Here is a 22,694-nt window from a genome sequence, read left to right as displayed (position 1 = left end):
CTGGACGTATTGCCATCTGGAGAGCCGGTTAGCTGGGATTCCATCATAGCTAGGCTCCGGAATGGCAGTCAGTGGACGGTCGATCATAAAATGGCCTGGAGTTAACGGCTCGAGCTCCGATGGGTCTTCTGAGGGAGCGTATAAAGGCCGAGAGTTGAGTTGAGCTTCGATCTGGCAGAGCAAAGTCGAAAACTCGGACATTGTTAGGAGGCTTGATTGGCATTTCTTCTTGAGAATGGTCTTGACGCTCTTTACTCCTGCCTCCCAGATTCCACCCATGTGTGGTGCATTTGGGGGAATCATCTTCCATTCTATCTGCCGGGGTTGGCAGAACTCATTGATCTTGAGCTCGGTTACTTGTTCCTTAAAAAGACGGTACAGCTCGTTTAGTTCGTTGCGTGCACCGATGAAATTTGTCCCATTATCTGAAAATATCTGTTCTGGGACACCACGACGAGAAACGAATCGCTGCAGAGCAGCAATAAACGCATCGGCCGATAGATCCTCTACCACCTCCAGATGAATGGCCTTGGTCACCATGCAAACGAACACGCTCACGTATCCCTTCACGGGGGCCACCTTCCTTCCATTCTGCTTGATGAGTATGGGGCCCGCAAAGTCAACACCAACCTTCACAAAAGCGGGAGCCTTGTCGCACCTTGCGACGGGAAGATCTCCCATGAATTGGCTGGCGCACGGGGGGTTGAGCCTGAAACACCGCACGCAGTTTCGTGTTACCTTGCGTACAGCAGAACGGGCTCCCAGGATCCAAAATTGCCGACGAAGCTGGGCCAGCAGCGCCGACGGTCCAATATGTAGGTTCTCACGATGTATCGCTTGAATCAACCGCTGGATGGTTTCATCATTCTTAGGTAAGACCCACTGATGCTTAACGCCGTATGGTAAACTTGAATGTCGCAGTCGTCCGCCGACGCGAATCATTCCATCGTCCAAAAAGGGATTTAACGCAGAAAATCTTTTGCAGTACTCACCGGACTCGATCATGGCTACCTCCTTACCAAAATGTTGCAACTGAACCACCCTGATGATGGCTTTCAACGAGTGGCGCATTTCAAGCACGGTTGGAAACCGCGCGACGATTCGCTTCATGGCCACCTTCTCCTTTGCATTCCGGCAAAAACGCAAAACGTATGCCAGAACTCGTTGCAGCTTCCTGAAGGACTCGTACTTGGTGAATACTGGCAACCTCTCCAAAGTTACCACCGCAGATGGTGCAGCGACTTGTCGCAACTCCGGAACATCTTCATCAGACAGTGGTTCTGGTGCCACCACTTGATACTCTTCACTACGTAAGAACAATGGTCCGTTCCACCAAAGATCGTTTTTGCCTAGAACTTCGGCAGACTGACCACGTGACACTACGTCGGCTGGATTTTCCAGTGTATTCACATACTTCCACTTGAACTGATGTCCGGTAGAGTTAATCTCACAAACCCGGTTTCGCACGAACACTTCTAAACGCTCCGGGTTCTTCGCTAGCCATGCTAGCACCACTTGATTGTCCGACCACAACGAAATGTCTTGAAAGGGCAGCGCTATTGCTGCCAAAACTTTCTTCACCAATCTATGCAGCAAAAGCGCTGCTAAAAGTTCCTTTCTTGGAATGGTCAAAACTGTTTTCGGAACGATCTTCGATTTGGCACACAATAACTGCACCACAGGAGCTTGGTCAGGTACAATTGACCTGATGTACACACAGGCACCATAGGCTTCCAAAGTTGCGTCACCAAAACCGTGCAACTCAAATGCAACGGCCCCAGTAACAACCACGTGACGAGGGATTCGAAGATTGGTAACACTTCTTAATGCACTCAGGAATTCATCACACCTCTTCTTCAGATTACCAGTAAGCTCTTCATCCCATTGCAACTCTTCTTTCCAGATACTCTTCATTAAAAGTTTGCCGATAACGATAACCGGCGCCACAAGACCCAATGGGTCGAACATTCTCGATATCAGCGACAGCACTTGCCGCTTGGTTGCTCTATTTTCACTCATTGTTGGAAGGGATACAAACTGCAAAGCGTCCATTTTTGGGTTCCACATTAGTCCCAACGTTTTAATTACTTCACTTGAACCACTTTCATCGATGCTGACAAGCTCGTCCCGATCGCCTTCCGGAATCCGCTCCATCAACACAGGATTGTTGGAAGCCCACTTGTGCAAATGAAATCCACCAGCCTTGAGTAGTTGGATCAACTGCACTTGAGCCTCTTTCGCTTCGTTCAAATCATCGAACCCGAACAAAGCGTTGTCCACATAGAAGCTATTCTTCACAATGTCTGCAGCAACAGGATATTTGGAGCCTTCATCGAGAGCCAACTGCAAGAGCGCCCGCGTTGCCAAAAACGGGGCGGAAGCTGTGCCGTAGGTGACCGTTGTCAGCTCTAGGACACGTAGCGAATCAGATGAACTCTTTCTCCAAAACACTCGAGATAACGGCGTATGTCGCTGATTAACCAGAACCTGCCTGTACATCTTGGCCACGTCAGTAGCCATCACATGTAATGGAAGGCGAAACCGAAGACAGATGGACTGCAAATCGCTTTGTATGTTGGCTCCAATCTTCATAACGTCGTTGAGCGACCGGCCAGATACCTTCGCAGAGGCATCAAACACCACACGGCACTTAGTAGTGGTATTCGATGGCCGCAGCACTGCATGATGAGGTAAGTACCACTTGATGATACCTGCTGGATCCTTACTTATGTCCACTTCCTTACAGTGACCAAGACTCTCATACTCGTCCATGAAGTCCTGATACTGCTTCTTCAAATCTGGATGCTGCGAAAGCTTACGCTCCAGCGCATGGAACCTTCGCAATGCGAGTGGTCGGGAATCACCTAACTCGCTAACGGACTCCTTCAAAGGCAGCTCGACGATGTACCGACCGGAAGCATCTCTACGATGAGTCGCATTGAAGTGCTCTTCACACTCCTCCTCTTCACTGCCATGCTTGTCGGCACCAATCACATCTTCTATTTCCCAAAAGCGTTGAATGGACTGGCTTAATTCGTCCATCGTGACTGTGTGCGAGTAAACTGCTTCATCAGCTAACGCACCTTCTTCAAACACTCCACCAATAACCCAACCAAATTGGGTCTCACACAAAACGGGAAGATTATCAGCCAACGTAATTTCTCCGGGCATCATCAACTTCAGGAACCATTCATTACCCAGGAGCATGTCCACTTTACTTGGTTGGAAAAACTTTGGATCGGCTAGCTGAACGCCAGCGGGAAGCTCCAATGCGCTGATATTGATAACCGACGAAGGAAGATCTGATGTTACCTTATCAGTTACCAAACACTTGACCTTGGCGTGGAAATCTTTGTACCTTGACGAGAGATGTACCACACCACAATTAGACGACCGAGTCTGCGTGCTATTCACCCCAAACATCGTGACGTTCGAGGAGTTCAACTTCAAGCCCAACATGTTTGCCATCGCTCGTGAAATCAAATTCACTTGAGAACCACTGTCCAACAATATTCTGCATGGATGTGGCTGGTAGTTTTTGTCCATAACGTCCACTACTGCTGTGAGAAGCAGCACTTGCTGCGAGCGGGTAGCCAGACTGGAACATGTGGCTGTCGTCGAAGTCGATGGTGTTGGTTCTTGCTCTACAGCCTGCTTTGGGAGCGGCTGGCTTGATGGTTCTGGAACTTGCTTGGGCTTCTCTTCGGCGTGAAGGAGACTATGATGCCGACGTTTGCACTTCAGACAGGATTTGTCCGAAGAACAGTCGACTCCACGATGACCTCTTTTCAAACAATTGAAACATACGTTTCGCTCCCTCACCTTAATCAATCTTTGCGGAACAGGAATGGCCTTGAATTCAGCGCAATTATGATTGGCATGTGCCTTTCCGCAAAAATCACACTTAATTTCCGTCTCGCTTGAAGAAACGGCTGCATGGATTTTCTGCAACGACGGCTTGCTGGCTACAGACACAGACCTAACAGGAACTGATGATGATTTCTGATTACTGGCTTCGACCCTCTCCAAGATGAAAGTCTGCTCCTTCAAGAATGCCAGCATCTCGCCGTAATCGGGAAGCTCACCGTGCTTAATGGTTGACTCCCACATGTGGCGCACATCGTTATGCAACGCTGCAGCCAACAGATGGATTACGAAATCCTCTCCTACACCATCGAAGTCTCGCTCCAGGAATTTGAGACCCTCCACATGCTTGTTGCACTCGTCCACCAGACTACGAAGCTCCAAATGACTCTTCTTCGTCATGCGTTTGAGATTCAGCAGACCATGAATGTGAGAGTCGATAGCATGACGCTTATTCTCGAATCTCTCTTCCAGAATTTGCCACGCGTGGGCGTAATTGCCTTCGTTGATAGTCTTGGCATCAATGAGACCTGCTGCGCTACCAACTAGGGCCTTGTCCAGATGGTACAACTTAACAGCCGGCGGATCTGGACCCTTGTCCACGAGATCCTTGAACATGGCCTTGAACTTAGGCCAGCTCTCATAACGGCCATCAAATGTGGGAATCGGCATGCGAAGTGGTTGATGGATTACAACCGGTACCTGCTGATTCCTCGCGTTTGCATTGGCTGCAGCTGCTGCGTTAATCCTGTTGAGCTGACCCTCCAACAAAATTGCAACGGAATCGTGAAGGATATCGAACTCTTCATACTGCTGCTCATGCTGCTCGTAGTCATCAATCGAAACCACGTTAGTGATTTGATCGTGTGCATCGTTGTAGTCCTTATGGGCAGCTTCCAACTTCCTCATGTACACTTTGATCTCAGCCTCCGTGAGCTGGACCACTTCCTCTTCATTTGGGCGAATAGTATTAAGGATACGAGAAACCTTACCTTTAGCTGCGGCACGACGGCGGACAAGTCTCTGCATGTTCTCCATGGAGGCCAACTTTTCAGTCAATCTGAACTTCTTCTTCTGCTTCTTACTTGATGGAGTGGAGGAATCCAGAGTAGACTGTCCAAGTACAGAACTAGCTCCGGATTTTCCGATTTGCTGCTGCTTCGAATCACTATTTTCCGGCATGCCACCAGGGATACTGCATCAAGTTGAGCCCTATGCTCGACGATGGTTGGGAACACAGCCAAGTCTATGCTCACACAACCGGACACTAATCGGCGCAAGTGACCGAACCGAAACACGGATTTCGAAACAACCCACTGTACTCAACGCTATTTTCCGGAATGCCACCGCGGACACCACTTCAAGCCAAGCCCACTGCTCGACGTTGGTTGGGAACACAGCCAAGTCTATGCTCACGCAACCGATTCCACTAATTAATGGACACAGTGGTCAATCCGGAACACCAGCTTCACAACTTGTTTCTTCTCTTTGCGTGGGTGTATTCCCCAAGAGTTGAGCACTTAATTGCTTGTAACACCACTTTTCTTCGATGGCTTAAACCATCAGCACATTTCCAAAATGGCGACAACACACCACACTTCTCTTCAACAAAATGGCGGTGTCGCTCTACTACTTCACTTCTTCAATGGCGGCCATTTTGCTCACACCATTATAGTTTAAATTTTCCGACTTTTTCGGAATCGCACTTCACTATTCTACTTCCTGGTTCTGCATCCGGTTCCGGAACAGTCGGAAAGACACTTTACCACGCGCGATCCGGTTCGAAGGACCAAAATTATGTACGAGAGTGGACTGTATTTCTTAAAAAACTTCAACATAGGCGGACCGACGAATCTCCGAGACGACCACTTAACCAGGGAACCGATACCGGATGAAAACACTTGCTTAACAGTTCAAACTTATATTTACAAACTATTTACATAACCTTAGTTAAAATGGAATTCACTTTGAATCTTAAAGTTGCAACGACACGTCTTAACACGTTGGAAGCACGGCGAACAAAGATGTCTTCCCATCACGGGTAGCAAAATCCTCAATTTTTGCGCGCTCAATTTTGCGCGCTCGTTTCGTGCGGCTGCGGCTGGTTGCATCACACGATGTCCTTTCGTGCATCACGCAACTCAGCAGGCTGCGGCTGGGCGATGCACTCACAAAAAAATCATTCGGGGCGAACGGCTCGAACACCACCAAACACCTATTCTTATGTTGCATTATAAAACGATTGATCACACGTTAGCTTTGAAACTTAACCACCATTACTGATTAGTACAAAGGATGCTACAGCTCATGTAAACGAACTGAACCATCAACAACCAGCACTGGTTTATAAGTAAGTCTTTCATTTAGACAAATTTAGAGACTGTCATCAAATTAGTCTTAAAGTCTCTAAAAAAGGACGTGTTCCCAGTTCCAGTTATAATCCCCCAAATAAGAAAAGTAGTAAATTTGGAAGGGTTGTACCTATGTATAACAACGGCAGAACGGAAAAGTACAAAATATTTAAATCTAGGTACTTTTGATTCTCATTATTTGTCCCAGTAATGTGAAAGGTTACTTAAAGATAAGTAAAGTTAACTGAGCGAATTCAAAAGGCTTAGATTAATTGTTTCTGAGCGAATTCGAAAGGCTTAGATTAATTGTCTCTAGGTTGCAAAGAGCAATTGTTTAGGAATTTGAATCTGCGCTTGTACAAAGCACCACAACTGCAGAGCAGATGTTCCGAGGTGTCTCGTTCCATGTTACAGAAACGACAGATATCATTCTCAAGCTGGCCGATGTTTTTCAAATGATATCTGCTCGGGCAGTGTCCGGTTACTAGGCCAGTATATGTACATAGAACTTTCTTGTTGAGTTCTAGTAGCTTTTTGCTGATATAAGGGTTTGGAATTGTAGATCTCTTAGACTGAGCACACTTTTTGGTGGCCAACCAGTTGGCCATCACCCTTTGTTCTTCCCAAGATTTTAATTCCATTTTTATGACACAATCTGATATACCACAGAAAGGCTCAGGTCCAATCAATTGTAAGTTTGCACCTTGTTTTGCCAACTCGTCTGCTCTCTCATTGCCTTCAATGCCAGTGTCCCGGAGCCCAGTATAAATTTACGGAGTTTTCTTGGCACACCTCTCGCAGTGGAAGAATGCATTCCCAGACAAGTTTTGAAGAGCATTTATAACTAGGGTGCCGGTGCCATTAGTGGACTACCTAAGCTATAAAAAATCATAACAAAATAACGAAAAGCCTTAGCAGAGATCTTTTGGCGTCAACAGAAAGATTTCAACCTCTACTATATTTGAAAAATATAAAAAGAGTGATAAAACTAATTTTTTAACATAAAATCGCTTGAGCAACTAATGGTACACGTGTTCCAGTAGTTGCGCTAGTGCTCCAGTAGTAGACGTTTTGGAATTATACAAGGAATTTTAAACAAAAAGGCAAACTTTTACACAGGTTTAACATTTTTCCCTTTGAACAGCAACTAATATCTTACGAATGAAGCATTAAGAACATCTCTGGGACTTTTTTTCATTTTTATGCATCCATTTTAAAAACTGCTTCCATCCGTTGATCCACTACTGGAACACGACGGCAACTATTGGTGCAAGGGAGCAAATTTTTTGCGTAAACTTAATTATTTATATGACTTTTTGATGAAATAAAAAGCTGAAATTTGGCAAATCGACTAAACTAGAGACGATCTATCCACCAAAAATAGCACATGTCGTTTTTATCAAAAAATGTACGTTTTATTCTATAGTCCAATCTACTGGTACATTACAACCATTGATACCGGCACCCTACTCAATGCTTTTAGTGCCGCTTGACTGTCTGTAAAAATACAGATATTTGCATGTTTATAGTTCCTTTTCAAACAAACATTTGCACATTTCGTGATTGCGAAAATCTCCGCTTGGAACACCGTTGGGTAGTGGTCCATTGCCACTGAGATTTGTACCCCAGGGCCGAAGATTCCTGCTCCCGTCTTTGTTCCAATTTTTGAGCCATCTGTAAAGAATTTTATGGAACCGGAGCGGACTGAGGGACCACCGACTTCCCAGACTATACGTGATGTATCACATACATTGAAGGGAATGTCATGATTAACCTCGGGTTTCATCCAGTCTCCAATCATATTTACATTGAAAATTTTTCAAAATACTCAGATGACCTACAAGGTCTCCTGACTTGAAGTTTTTAAATTGTTTAAATCTTAGCATACTCTTCTCCGCTTCTAATTGCACATATTCGTGCAAAGGCAGCAAATTCAGAATTGCTTCCAACTCCTAAATATTTGACCTGTTTACTTAAATGAATTTTCAGTCCTCCAAGCATAAACACTTGCAGATTGAATTTCCTTCTTCTTCTTCTTTCTGGCATTACGTCCCCACTGGGACATAGCCTGCTTCTCAGCTTAGTGTTCTTATGAGCACTTCCACAGTTATTAACTGAGAGCTTACTGTGCCAATGACCATTTTTGCATGCGTATATCGTGTGGCAGGTACGAAGATACTCTATGCCCTGGGAAGTCGAGAAAATTTCCAACCCGAAAAGATCCTCGACCGGTGGGATTCGAACCCACGACCCTCAGCTTGGTCAAGATTGAATATCCTTTTCCTAGTAAATGGTACAATTACAATTTTTGATGGGTTTATGCTAAGGCCCTCCTGTACACACCATGACTGGGTAAAATTTAGAGCCCATTGCATCCTCTCTGAAATTATATTGTCAAACTTTCCTCTCACTATAACATTATCATCAGTAAAGCCTACAACCTCGAAACCTTTTTCCACAGCCTTTCGTTGCCCACACTGTGATAGACGAATTTCCCAACTCTGAAGTGATTTCCCTTTTTGCAAGCATGGTGTGAATCCATTTAATAATACTTGTATCGATGTTCCTTTTCTTCATGGCACGGGCCATAGACGAATAGGATGCATTGTCGAAAGCACCTTGAATGTCTAAGAAAGAACAGAGTGCTATTTCTTTTGCCCAAAAGGGCTTATTCACAAATTTCATAACGCCGAAAATGGTAATTTTTGACACCCACTCACCCCCTCGTAACGCTTTTTGTATGAATATTCTACACATTTTGTATGAGCTGTAACATCACGAGGACACCCACCCACCCCCTTCAGCGTTATGAAATTTGTGAATGGGCCCAAAGAGCTTTTTCTACTTTGGATACCACTGTATGAAGTGCCGTAACCGTTGACTTATCTGTCTGGTAAGCGAATTGGAACTCAGAAAGTGGATGCTTGTTCATGTAATTAGAGTTGATAAAATCGTTCAACACTTTCAGTCTTTGCAACTGTTAATTTAAATAGTTAAGCTAAGGGTCGGTTATTGTATATAACTTTATAGATAAGCAGAAGTATAGCACGAACGCGAAGTAATGACCTTCCATCCCATCTTCAAGTGCTCCCCACAAACACAACACTTCATTCTAGCACTTTAGAACGTCCATGTTGTAACTTGTTCACACAAGAGATCTGCCTCGACCGAGTTGGCAGAACGCGCCCGTACCCCTTTCTGAACCAAAGGACAGGGTATTTAAGATTTTGTCGTATATAAGAACTATTTGAATAAAACAGGCCTGTCATCAATCTAACGCAAGTAAATCCTCCGGTGAAATTTCAGTGTTTATCCTAGCACTTTTTTAATAATTTTCCATGTGTTAAGAGACATTATTTACAAGACCTAAAAACGTAAGATAATAATAGCAGAGATGTCATAATAGTATGATGTTTCTACCGCACAGAATGAAGGGGACAATGGGGGAGATTGGGGTCACTAAGTAGCAACAGAACGGGGCTCTCGCGTTGCTTCCCACCAGTACTGGCCTCACTTGCCGCCAACCTGCTGGGCTTCCTTCTTGGCGTTGACCAGGTCGACCAGTTCCTTCACCCGCCGCAAGCAGTCCTTCTTTGTTCGGTTCGGAATGCACTCTGCTATCCGGTCCCACCGATCCGGAGTGGACGTCGAGTAAGTCTTCATAGCCTGCTCCAGGAGCGCTTGCTCTTCCTTGCTCCACACTTTGTTCTCTTTTTTGTCCTTCTTGGCCTCCTTGGGTGCCGCTGGCGCTGATGCAGGAGCTGGAGTCTGCGTTGGCGTTGGTGCTGGCGCAGCTGCCGGAGGTTCCTTCACCTTTTGTGGCTGTGAATATTTCTTGGCGGCTTTCTGTGATTTGCTGACGTTTTCCTTTTCCTCTGATGGTTCGTGAACGCCGTTCATCTTTACTTCCGCGGTTCCGTTCACTTTGACCGGTGTGGCTTCGTCCTCCTTATGGCTGATGTCTGCAACGTCAACCTTCTTCAAATCTTTTCTGCCCTTTTCAAACGACTCGTAGGCTTGCTGGTTGACAACCGTTTTGAGATCGCTCTTGGAAAAGTCGCCACTTTGCAGCTCTTTAGCTTTGTTCAGGATGTCCTTGGCGTAGAATTTCATATCCCCTAAGTTGGTTCCATGCTGGTTGAGATAATTGGCGATAACGTCCCAACGGGAGATTGTACCCGCCGGGAACAGATTCACTGCCTTGATGAGCAACTGAACATTGTCGTGACTCCAGAGGGCTTTGCGGTTCACTACTTTCAAACCGGCGTTATTGGGAATCGATTGACTCTGAGATGATTGAGCACGTCGTTCTTCTTCCAGTTTAGCTTCCAATTCGTCGAGTGCCTTGACGAAGGTATTTCGACCGCCAGAACTGAGCTCTTTGTTGAATTCTTGCAGCTCCAGTAGCTTCAACGATTCGCATAGTTTTTCAACGCCTTCCAGATGTTTCAAGCGTTCCTTGTCGTCTTTAGTGTAGTAATCGTTGGCCTTGGCAGCATCCCGAAGGACCTTTCGCTCCTTCTTTAAGGCACGTTTCATTTTTTCCTTCTCGATTTGGATGTTCTCGATGCGTTTTTGTTCTGCCTCTGCTGCCTTCTGTTTGGCCAAAGCTGCTTCCTTGGCTAGCCGGTCCTCCTCTGCTTTCTGTGCCTGGTATGCATCCTGCTTTGCACGCTTAGCCGCCAACTTACGATCCTTGTCCTCCTTCTTGAACTTGACAACCCGAGGATCATTGTTGTAAGCCAAGTCGACCAACGTCCGTATTCTCGCCGATTCTTCCTTTTTGCGTTGCAATCTGATAGCCTTATTCTGCTTCTCAATCCAACGCCGCTCGTCGCGATCCTGTCCCTTTTCCTTGTCTTCTTCGTCTAAGTAGCTGAATTCTCTCCAGCTGGAAAAGTTGTACCAGAAGTCATAGAAGTCCTCGACCTTTGACCGTTCCGTATTCTCGTCGCCAAGCTGCGGAACCGGTTTTCTCGATTCGCTCCACCGGGAGTTCATCTTGAAAACGCTTCTCAACGATCCGTAGAAATCCTTCTTGACCTCGTTTTGCGTCGGCAGCGAATCGTCAAATTCCGGATCGACGGAATCGAAGGCGCGACGATTCTTCAACGTTCCCAACGTCTCGTAGGCCATCGTAATGCAATGGAAGTAATCCTCGTCCTGCTTCACCTCCTGGCCAAGAGCTTTTCGCTTATCCGGATGGTGCTTCAGTACTATCTTACGGTATGCACGCTTGATGTCGTCCTCTGTAGCCTCGAATCTAAAATACAATCAATCAGGGTGAAACATTTTCAAAATTGAATCAACAATGACTCAATTCCATATTCGGCATTGTTTTCACATCAAGTTGGAAAATCACTATGGAATGATGCATGATAAATGAAGGTCATAGATGATTGTTATTTATAAAATTTATTGTTCGACTTACTTTATAACGAAAAAACAATGATTTTTTTTCTATTCAATTTATTTATGTTTCAAAAATCTGTTAAAAATGTCCAAATGTACTCTCCAACATTTGAACAAAGCAATAAATAACTTGAGCTATCATTTAAAGCATTGAAATTTGGTTTAAGGCTAAGTAGCCCGTCATTTGTTTTGGAAACTGATAAATTTTCAGCTTGGATTCTGTTTTTTTTTTTGACGATAAACACCTAAGTTATCTCAGAGATTCCATCTAAAATTCCTCCAAAAATTCTTCCAGATTTTTTTTAAAAGGATCGTGAGATCTCCAGGAATTTATCCAATGATTCTAGCATCGTTTTCTTGGAACATATGCAAGATTTCAACCAGTATTTTATCCCTGGATTTTATAGGATTTCCAATTACATTGTTGTTCCGGAGATTTCTTTTCTAAGAACACTTTCAAAATTTGCTGTTTGAAGGCGTGTTTCATAAGCAATTTCTATGGATATCCATTAACATTCATAATGCCCAACTAGTTTAGATGTCTCTCTAATAACTAGGAGAGCCTAGTTAATAGGTTGACTTTCCTGATTATGTTTTCATTAGCTCATTAGAATCAAAGTGTCCGGAATATGGAGCAAAAGTGAGTTAGCGGCTGAAATAAGAAACATGAGAAGGCCACCCATTTCTATTTATTCAACCATACAGAATGATTTGATTTTAATGCTTTTTTCACCGGGGCCTCGAGTAATATAAATCAAAATAGTACTCCAGAGGTTCCTCCTAGAATTCCTTCAGGTATTATTCCAGAAAGGTTTTAATTAATTCTCCAAGGAAGTCTTCATTTTTTTCCAGGAATGTATCCAGGAAAATTTTAAGGATTTTCTTCAACAGCTATTGGAGATTTTTTTTTTGGAAAATCTGGCGAAATCAAAATCATAAAGTAACATTGGATGAAACCAAGCTTAAACAAGTTTTTTAAGTAGATGAAAAACCGAATTTACAGTCGGCTCTCCATAACTCGATATTCAAGGGACCATCGACTTATGGAATTATAGAGTTATAGAAAATACCAACGCAAAAAATCCCAAAATTTCTGTATTTCCAATACATATATGATTACTTCTGTAAGAAAGCAATAATATTTTATTGATATTATTTTTCAATCAATGGTCAAGAAATTTCATACAGTGAGCTCCATTTGAATTGACATTTCTTTTCAACTGCGTACTGCGATCAAAGAAAAATGCATTTCTTGAGCATTTCTTGCAAGAAATTTCCCATGCATCGAGATAGGCGATTACTTTTCTGTTGAAGTGCATACTTCGCTTTAATGTTTTTAAACATTTATTACAACATGCAAGTATTTATTCACTTCCAAACAAGAATTAGTCCAAGTTTCCACGTATAAGAAGAATTTTAAAATTGATATCGAGTTATTAAGGGACATTTACCTCTCACGTGACATCGACTAATGGAGATATCGAGTTATAGAAATATCGACTTATGGAGAGCACGATGTATGGGAATTTGAAGGGACCGAAAAAACCATCGGGTTATAGAGTATATCGAGTTGTGGAGAGTCGACTGTAGTACTATACCATTTAATTCCACTATAGTTTTTTTTTTTAAATTTTTGTAATCCTTGATGAACTCCTACAAGATTCACTGAAACAAAAAACTCCTGGACTCTTGAGGAACTCTAGGAGTATCTCGAAGATAAAATGCTAAGATTCAAAATCAATGAAATAAGAAAATATCCTGCAGGAATTCCTTGAAAATTGTCAGACAAAATTCGTGAAGAAATTTGCGCAAAAATGATCGTAGGGATCAATTACTGGAATAATTACTGTAGTATTAGCTAGTGCAAAGCCTTAAATAAACTTATGAATCCATTGAAAATTTATTTGGGAAATTACTTAAGAAATTTTGATGAAGAACTTCAGGAATTATAATTGAATGGAATGTTGGAGAAATTCTTTAACAAATGTCTGGATGAACTTCATGAGGAATCTCACGTTGAATGTATTGAGGATTTCCTGGAAGTATACTAAACATGCCTATTTCCTCGAATAATTCTTGAATGAATTTTCGGAGCAGTTCCTGGGTGTAAATGTGGCTGAATTCATGAAGATATATATTATATGCAAATGCTTAGAAGGATAACTGAAGAAATTAAACGTAAGAATTTTTGTTCAACCTGGAAAAATTCAAAAATCGATTCTTAAAAAACTGGATATTTTTTGGAGGAGCTCTTGTAGGAGTCTTTGGAAGATTTCTTATAATATTCTCTGGCGAAATCAGTGGAAGATCTAGTTAAACAACATCTGGAGGTATCTGAGCCTCTGGGAAAAAATCACAGTTCCTACTGGAAATCACAGGAGGTAGAAGTGTAGGAGTGCTCAAAAATTTCCTGGAGCAAATTCTGAAGAAATTCCTCTAAGCGTCTTTTGAATCGCCACTGGAAAAAAATCTGGGAGACTTAGTGATGGAATCACTAGAGGGATTTCTGCATGGATCTCTAGACGATTTCCAGAAAATATGCCTCTCTGTGAAATGGCTAGAGTTCCGGAAGGTTTTCCTCTAGGAACCTGATAGGAAATTCATGAAGAACCTATATAGTAGTCCAGTAGTAGTCTTTGAAGGTTTCTCTGGAACCTATAAGCAAGCCAATAAGGAAAGAAAATAAGGAAAAAAGAGACTTAAGAGACCACTTTAGTTAAAATATAGACATTCCGTTAACAAAAGACTATTTAGAGACTTGCATTACAAATAAGACTAAGCCTCTATAACTAGATCTTCTACTAGCCCTGCAATAGATGACTCCTTTGACACCCATTACTGATTATAGGTCGTCATTTATGGACGGAAATTTGTGAAGCTCAAAAGCATCTTAACCGAGTATAAATTAGTACCGGATAATTAAATTTGTTTTACCAAATTAGGATGATAATGTTGTCTAATAACACAGAACACCTAGATATAAGAAATGAACGGACTAGGCAATGGCGCCCACATGAACACTGTTTTTTTATTAGTATTGTGACGTGGTAGTTTTTGAAAAGTACCCATATTCCCTTGCTTCTGAGAAAGGGAAGCATTATGAAAATCAGCAGCTCCATTAGAATTTGTTTGAAATAGTAGTGTAGAATTTGTTTGAAATAGTAGTGCATTACTAATACTGTCTAGTCGAAATGGTTTTGAATAATTTGTCATTCAAGTGCTATTCTGATTACTATTGTCTTTTACGTAAGATTAGAGTCTTAAATGTCAAGTGAATCCATTGAGAATTTATTTGGTAAATTACTTAAGAAATTTTGATGAAGAACTTCAGGAATTATAATGGAATGGAATGTTGGAGAAATTCCTTAACAAATGTCTGGATGAACTTCATGAGGAATCTCACGTTGAATGTATTGAGGATTTCCTGGAAGTATACTAAACATGCCTATTTCCTCGAATAATTCTTGAATGAATTTTCGGAGCAGTTCCTGGGTGTAAATGTGGCTGAATTCATGAAGGTATCTATTACATATATGCAAATGCTTAGAAGGATAACTAGAGAAATTAAACGTAAGATTTTTGTTCAACCTGGAAAATTCAAAAATCAATTCGTAAAAAACTAGACATTTTTTGGAGGAGCTCTTGTAGGACTCTTTGGAAGATTTCTTTCAGTGGAAGATCTAGTTAAACAACATCTGGAGGTATCTGAGCCTCTGGGAAAAAAACACAGTTCCTACTGGTAATCACAGGAGGTAGAAGCGTAGGAGTGCTCAAAAATTTCCTGGAGCAAATTCTGAGGAAATTTCTCTAAGCGTCTTTTGAATGGCCACTGGAAAAAAATCTGGCAGACTTGGTGATGGAATCACTAGAGGGATTTCTGCATGGATCTCTAGGCGATTTCCAGAAAATATGCCAGAAGCAATCTCTGTGAAATGGCTAGAGTTCCGGAAGGCTTTCCTCTAGGAGTCTGATATGAAATTCAAGGAGAACCTATATAGCAGTCCAGTAGTATTCTTTGACGGTTTCTCTGGAACCTATAAAATTGGCAGCAAGCTAATAAGGAAAGAAAATAAGGAAAAAAATAGACTTAAGGGGTCTATTTTATAAGTCGAGTCGATCAAAATGACTCGACTGGAATCACTGTCGACCGAAAAATTTGCTCGACTCAGCACTGTCACTCGAATTTTTCGACAGTTATCACTCTATGTGACTGGATTACTATGGGAGTCGACGGGTGACATCTGAAATATGCATGCTTGCTTTGATCGACAATGAATATAGACGAGTCACATGAATCTGCTCGATTTACAAAATAGGCCCCTAAGAGACCATTTTAGTTAAAATAGAGACCTTCCGTTAACAATAGACTATTTAGAGACTTGCATTACAAATGAGACCAAACCTCTAAAACTAGATCTACTACTAGCCCTGCAATAGATGACTCCTATGACTCCCTTTACTGATTATGGGTCGTCATTTATGGACGTAGAATTTTGGGGGGAGTGGGATACTTACAAATTTATGACGAGAGGCAGGGATCCTTAACAAGTAGACGAAGCATATTTAATCGATATTGATCTATAAAATGGGTGTAATTAAACACCCCATTTTTTTCGTGGATCAAATTTTGTGAAGCTCAAAAGCATCTTAACCGAGTATAAATTAGTACCGGATCATAACAATAATGCTTGTGCGTCATGTTAGGCACACATTGTTCCTTATTGTTTGCTGAACAAAATGTTGGATCGAAAATAAGAAAAATTTATGGTGCTTGCATTAAACAAATCCGTCCGCAGTACAACCCAATGCTTTATGTAATCACATTTAAAGAAATGGTCAGAGGGGGGAAGGGGTTCAGGGAAATGCTAATTTTTAAACCTTTACATTGTTTGAATTCACGACGAAAATACAATAAACTAAACAAAAATGCTTAGCTATGGTTTAAACTCAACCGCCGGTCATTTTCTAAACTTAACAGGACGCACAGCAAAAGGTACTTCCGAATGACATTGTTCAAAACTTTTCCCGAAAGTTCTAACTTTTAAGTTCATCGTAAAGCGCACTTTTCCGTTAATTAAGTTATTGAATACTAAAACTCAAATATATTTTTAATTTTATAGAATGCGGTTTGAGAGGACCGAGCAAGAATAAGTTTTTTTTCGTTGCGTCGCCGGTTTAGTTTTTTTATCTCAATTTTCGCGTTTACCAGACAGTACGCGAGCAAGAATGAGTTTTTTTCGTGGCGTCGCCGGATTGTTGCGTTTAGTGAAACTGAAAGTGGATTGAGGCTGCTCAATCAAGGATGAATGATCAATTGGTGAGCTCGTTTTATGCTGTTATTTCATATTTGTATGACTCCGCATTTAATCGTTCAGCGGTGATGATTTTTAACAAGCAATGAATAGTTCGTCACCTTCGTCGTAACCTTTGTGGAGATGCAGAGGTAAACACGGTCTCCAAATAGCAAAGGTAACACACTAACATTCCTTTCCCCAATCCCATCTGACTACAAGGACGTGGCCGGCGATGTTATTGACCCTGTATAAAAAGGCACTGAATTTTGCACACTGAAGAAGATTATGGCCAATCCCAGCCAAACTTCTAGTTCATTCTGTGTGCATCTTCACTGACTTCGCGGAATAGCAACCATTGATATGTGTAGTCAGTCTAAGCTAAGCTATATATTTTTAATTTTAGAAATTATTGCTGTGTGAATTTGAGGTGCAAATCTTCACTAAATGTCCTTCAAATGCGGTAAGACAAAATAATCAAAGGACACCTAGCAACGATTACTTTGACATCGGATTGCCTGTAAAAAATCTTAACGTATTTGATATTTGCGTTTCAAACGCACACATCAATATCTTTAGTGCGTCAAATTAGGCACATTAAAAATATACGTCAATTTAGGAACTTCGTGTTCCACAAAAATCATTAAAACATGGAGAAAAAAAGTTTAGAACGTTAATTTACTGCCCTTTACTTAAATGATTCAAATTTAAGCTATATTGTCGAGGAAAAACCATTAAGGGACCGTCCATAAATGACGTAGCATTTTTTCATTGATTTTTTACACCCCCCTCCCCCCTCGTAGCATTTCGTCACAAATGCTGATACCCCCCTTGGAAAATACGTAGCATATCAAGGAAACCCCCCCCCCCCCATACATATTTTTTATTTGTTTTTCTTAGCAATTGGGTTAAAATAAAAAATTGGAATTCAAAAGTTCAGTACAGATTTTGATATTAATTACAGACTGAAACGTAAGGATAATCTAACGAATGAATGTTTGACTAGCAGTAGCGCTCAAAAGTAATTTGGAGAACAGTTTTAAATGAACTTTCCTGTTTGAGTTGTTGGTTAAATTGTATTACTTTTGCTGTTGTTACCATGAAAAAATAGTTTACAGCTGAAAATATAGAAAAGAAGGAAAAATCTTTGATTGGATAGATGCAGCTCACAGTAACGAGTTAGGGTACAATAGCTTTTATTATATGTTGAAATTAAATCAAGCCAAACTTTTCAATCCGACGTATCTGCAAAAATAAACAAATCGAGATTTGCTTTGCATGGGCTTGACAAACGCATAATCTACCTATTGTGTCTATAAAAGTATTCCTACATCAATTTTTTGATTTTTAGAAATAAATTAAAATTATGCCCTATGTGCACTTTACTCAGTGTTTTTAATTTGGCTACATACACCCTTCGTTTGCAAAGCGACTCAACTGTCAACATTTTTCATGCTAGCACATACACCGTACATATGCTCATAGTAAAGCGACCTATATGTAGAATCAAAACATAAAATTTCGAACACCAGATACGTCATACTGTTTCCAAATCACTAAACATGTTGGAAATCGAGAGAATTGGATTTCCACAGTTGAGCGAGCTGACGGGTCGGCAAACTGATGTGGAACATCATCAGTATTCGGTTTAAGACAATATTTCTCACCAAATTTCGCACAAGAACTGTTCTTCTCCTGCTTTTGTTATTTACGGCTCCGTCCGGTGCTCCTCTTAGTCGAGTTGAAATTGGAAACATTCGGAAACTAATATTCGTTGTCGTTGAAAGTTGAAACTGACGAATTGACTAAGTTTAATAAGTTTTATGGGAATTTGCAAACCGGTGTATGTGCAACTTCAAAACAATACTGATGTATATGACGTGACGGATGTGCAAAACGAACTGTCAAACCGACGCATCAAGCAAGGTGTATGTATCAATCAAGGTATGGTATCGACGAATCATCCATGGTGTATGTGAGCAGCACAAAGCAAAAGGGTTTATTCTCTAATTTTACCTGTTTTTCAATTAAATTCAAAACAAATCGGATTTGTTTAATAGTGGTTAGAAACAATGTTCTTTTTTTCAACTTATAGTAGACATCGCAATAGAAAAAATGCAAAACATTTTAAACAGGATTTAAAATGCTTTACAATATTTTGCATCGCATTTTTCTCGAAACCATCCGAGTGTTAGATACGCCGATTTGAAAAATCATGCTTGAAATGTAGTTATATTAGAGGATTGTTTTTTAATTATTCGTTGTTAGGAAATAGATTTCAATGAAAATGATCAAGATAAGATATATTTGATTTGAAATGGATATTCGACATTATTATTCAAATTCAAATCCATTTATCAATCAGGTGCCAGATGTAGAATAGATTACACTTGTAATATTTGGAATGTTCAGAAAATCTTAGCGATTATTGTACAAGTTATTCAACTTTATTAATATTTCAGCTTAACTTCATTATCGTTCCCAATACTGTAACAATCTTACACATTCTATAACGAAACGATTATTTGCTAAAAATAATCTTTCTACAAATTACCGAGTTATTAAGAAAATTTATTGATAGAACAATTTCGATAACACCAACACTTTTTAAGTCTATGATAACATTCAAACCTTTGTCCAGGCTTTTCAATCAAGTTTTATTCAGGCTATTCCATCAAGAGCATTGATATATCAAAACAAATCGATGATTTGATTGGGTGGAAATCATCTATAACATTGAGAGCATAATTCACGGAATGAATATCTTGTTTTAATGTAATATTTGCCAAAACGAACATATGTTTTTTTTTGGAAATAAGCTCTAACAGAAAGTATGAATAAAACTAAAACAATGTTCTAAGCCTTGATTTCAAATTAATTAATATATCTTTTAATTTATTTATTTATAAATTAATTTATTATTGCATGAATATAATGGTAACATAATTAATTAAAGCATTTAAAAATCTGTTTGATTGCACTACAAAAAATCTAAAATTTCTTACATTTTTTTTCAATCTTGTCATATGAATGTTTTGAAGCTGAATCATCATTTTAGAACCTAACTTTATAATTCCAAACAATGAGAAAAGTTTGATAAAAAAATAATTGTAAGTCATTTTTTTCAGCGCCTTTCATTTTACCGACGTGATTCAAAATGCTACGTCAACTAGCTAGGACTCCTCCCTCCCCCTCGTCACATATCGTCACAAATTCGTGAAGCCCCCCCTCCCCCCTAAAAAGCTACGTCATTTATGGACGACCCCTAAAAAAATAAGGGGAAAGGGATGGGGAGTTGTCATGCTACGTATTTTTCAAGTGGGGCTGTATAATACTACGAGGAAGTAGGGGTGTAAGAATCAGTAAAATAAAGCTACGTTATGGCCGCACGGGACGTCATCATAATCACCCTATCCATTTCAAGAAGCAAATCCCAAGAACCACTCTATATATCAATGCGAAAATGTATCACTATGATTCTATATATGTAGTGCACAACCCGATAGATTTTCAGCTTCATCGGTTCACTAAAACTCGAGATTTGCTTCCACAAAGTTTTGATGATAATTGTTAGAGTGAGACGAAAGATAGGGAAAATAACACGGTCTCCCGTGTCGCCTTATGGATGATCTGTTTAAGTGGTTCAAAGTCGATGAAGTATTTTATCATCGTGATGTGAAAACAGTGCCGAATACGAATACGAATTTAAGTCACCGGTAAAATCCAACTTACCTCATCTTCTTCAGCCCAAGCACGGCATAGTGATCCTGATTCTTCCAATCCTTCGGATCCAGGCTCTTCAGATAGTCGATGTCGAGCTCGAACAGCTTGTCAAACAACACCTCCGGATCCTGTTTCGACTCTTCCTCCGACGGCGACTTCTGACGGTCCTGCTGGGTCGGCAATAGCCCGGCAGCTTCCAATTCGGCCTTCGTCGGCGGACATTCCGGATCGATCGGCTTCGTGTCGTGCAGATACAGCAAGCATTCCCACTTCTTGTCGGCTACTGCCTCCTGTCGGCGTATGTCGTAATTGGTGCGTAATGCGACCGTCAGTATCCGCTCTCCGGTTGCCATTTCCTGCGCTTTCCCGGTCCTTTTTTTATGTAACAGCACTCGAACGCTCCTTTTACGTTTTAACTTTGATCCTGCTGCTGCCGCTTTTGGCACACGATCCTAATTTTCGTTCTCTTCCCACAACCAGAAGAAAGAGAATTCTAACCTCAAACACGTGTCAACATCGGGGGGAGCTCCTGGCACTTCGTTGAATCGGATTCTGCGCTAGCCGGTGCCACACGGACACCACTCAATTCAACACCACCGGAAGCGATAGCAGGGAACTGACCACCGTAAATGGAGGTTTATACGCGAGATGTGTTGCAGCTTTTTCTGCTTGCGATTTTTTTTACGGACGACGATCTTGGCGTGCTGCCAACGCGAGAGCGAAAAAATCTGAATCAGCTGCCTGTCAGAATCGCGAGGTACGAAAAACGCGAAGAAAACTGTCAAAAGCGCGCGCGCGTGTGCGGGAAGAACCGCGGACAAAATCCATGCGAAAAACAGCATCGTTTTGACAGATCGGTAGTGGTAAACAAAAGGCAACAATGTTGCCATCACAGTAAGAGATCAATGTATGCAGAATCCATCTAATATTTATAGCTGCACTTTTGGAAAAATGGTACTGCAAGTTTAGTTAAAAGTTGCTAATTTTGACAAAATGAGTAAAGTATTCAAAGAGCCTTATCTCCGAATTGTAAACGATCCATCGTATTTCGCATCGGAATTCTACACTTTCTATTGACTGTTTAACGATAAACTTGCGACGATCGACGCGCCACCATTTTTCATATAACGGAGGCTATTAGAACTAACTTGGAGGTGATGATTTGGAGGTTATTTGGCAAGTTGGAGGTTAAAATCACCTCCAAACACTAGCGATTTTGCGGTGGGATGTTGACGTTTGATCACGAATAAGGCTATCCATGAGGACTTTTCGTGATAGGACTGACAGCTAAAAGTGTGAATGCAACCGAAATGGAAGAGTAAACAAATCATGCTAGTGTTATCGGAGCTTTACATTTTCCTTTGTAATCGAAAAGTCACTCCGATCGCGAAACGTCAAAAGCACATGGTAAACAAAAAAACCAGCTGATCGCAGCTGTCTCTTATTATGAATCAACTCAACTGAGTAAATTTCGGATTTTCAACTTTCGAAACTTAACCATTTCTTACACCGCTCCGTTTTATGGAGAGACAAAGCGACGTTAGCACGAATCAAAACAAAACACTTCTAGTGACGATCTTACACTGGTACTATCGGAATTTAACTCAGTTTTGGGTTGTTTCTTCAAAATTCGGTAGTGGCACCCAATAACTCAATTTTGGCTGGCATTAGAAAGATGTACCTGGTTGATATAAATTAAAATCTCTACTCATTAGATGCAAATTTGTTGCTGAAGTTCAAGAAATTTCAAACGTGGAACAGGTAGATTTGAGGTTAGGGAATCGCCACTGACGGCGATGATGATTGATGATGTATGTGTATGCTGGAGTGGCGTCGGTCGCTCACTGCACTCGTCTTGCCATCAAGTAGGCTGTACGAAAACGTCATATAATCCCCCACACGAAGAAAATGAAGTACTCAAAAGTGAGTTCATTCCACTCAATTCCAGGGGTTCGTGCGTTAACCTAATTTTGAGTTGACGGGATAGAAGTTGTTTCCATTTGCAGCCGTGCGAAAAAATACCTACTGGCTAAGTTCTTTTCACTCAACCGGC

General features: G+C 41.1%; 2 protein-coding genes across 2 annotated transcripts in view; both read right to left on the bottom strand.

Moving 5' to 3' along the window:
- The window catches only part of LOC5564624 (integrator complex subunit 14), a 41,301-nt gene that overhangs the window by 13,285 nt on the left and 5,322 nt on the right, over positions 1 to 22,694 (bottom strand). The window lies entirely within an intron of this gene.
- Positions 9,516 to 21,424, bottom strand: LOC110675613 (dnaJ homolog subfamily C member 2). The gene is made up of 2 exons (XM_021841081.1): positions 20,651 to 21,424; positions 9,516 to 11,478 (listed from the first exon to the last, which is right to left on the bottom strand). The coding sequence occupies exons 1-2, from the start codon at positions 20,992 to 20,994 to the stop codon at positions 9,726 to 9,728; spliced, it is 2,097 nt and encodes a 698-aa protein (XP_021696773.1). The 5' UTR covers positions 20,995 to 21,424; the 3' UTR covers positions 9,516 to 9,725.

Source organism: Aedes aegypti, chromosome 2 (genome assembly GCF_002204515.2).
Source record: "Aedes aegypti strain LVP_AGWG chromosome 2, AaegL5.0 Primary Assembly, whole genome shotgun sequence".
NCBI lineage: Eukaryota > Metazoa > Arthropoda > Insecta > Diptera > Culicidae > Aedes > Aedes aegypti.
This window is presented reverse-complemented; position numbering and strand designations above follow the sequence as displayed.

Bases quoted from the DNA above. Each gene is read 5' to 3' on its own strand.
- LOC110675613 (XM_021841081.1), bottom strand. From the start codon at position 20,994: ATGGCAACCGGAGAGCGGATACTGACGGTCGCATTACGCACCAATTAC. The intron at 11,479-20,650 runs GTAAGTTGGATT...ATTGTATTTTAG, and splicing joins CTTGGGCTGAAGAAGATGAG to ATTCGAGGCTACAGAGGACG.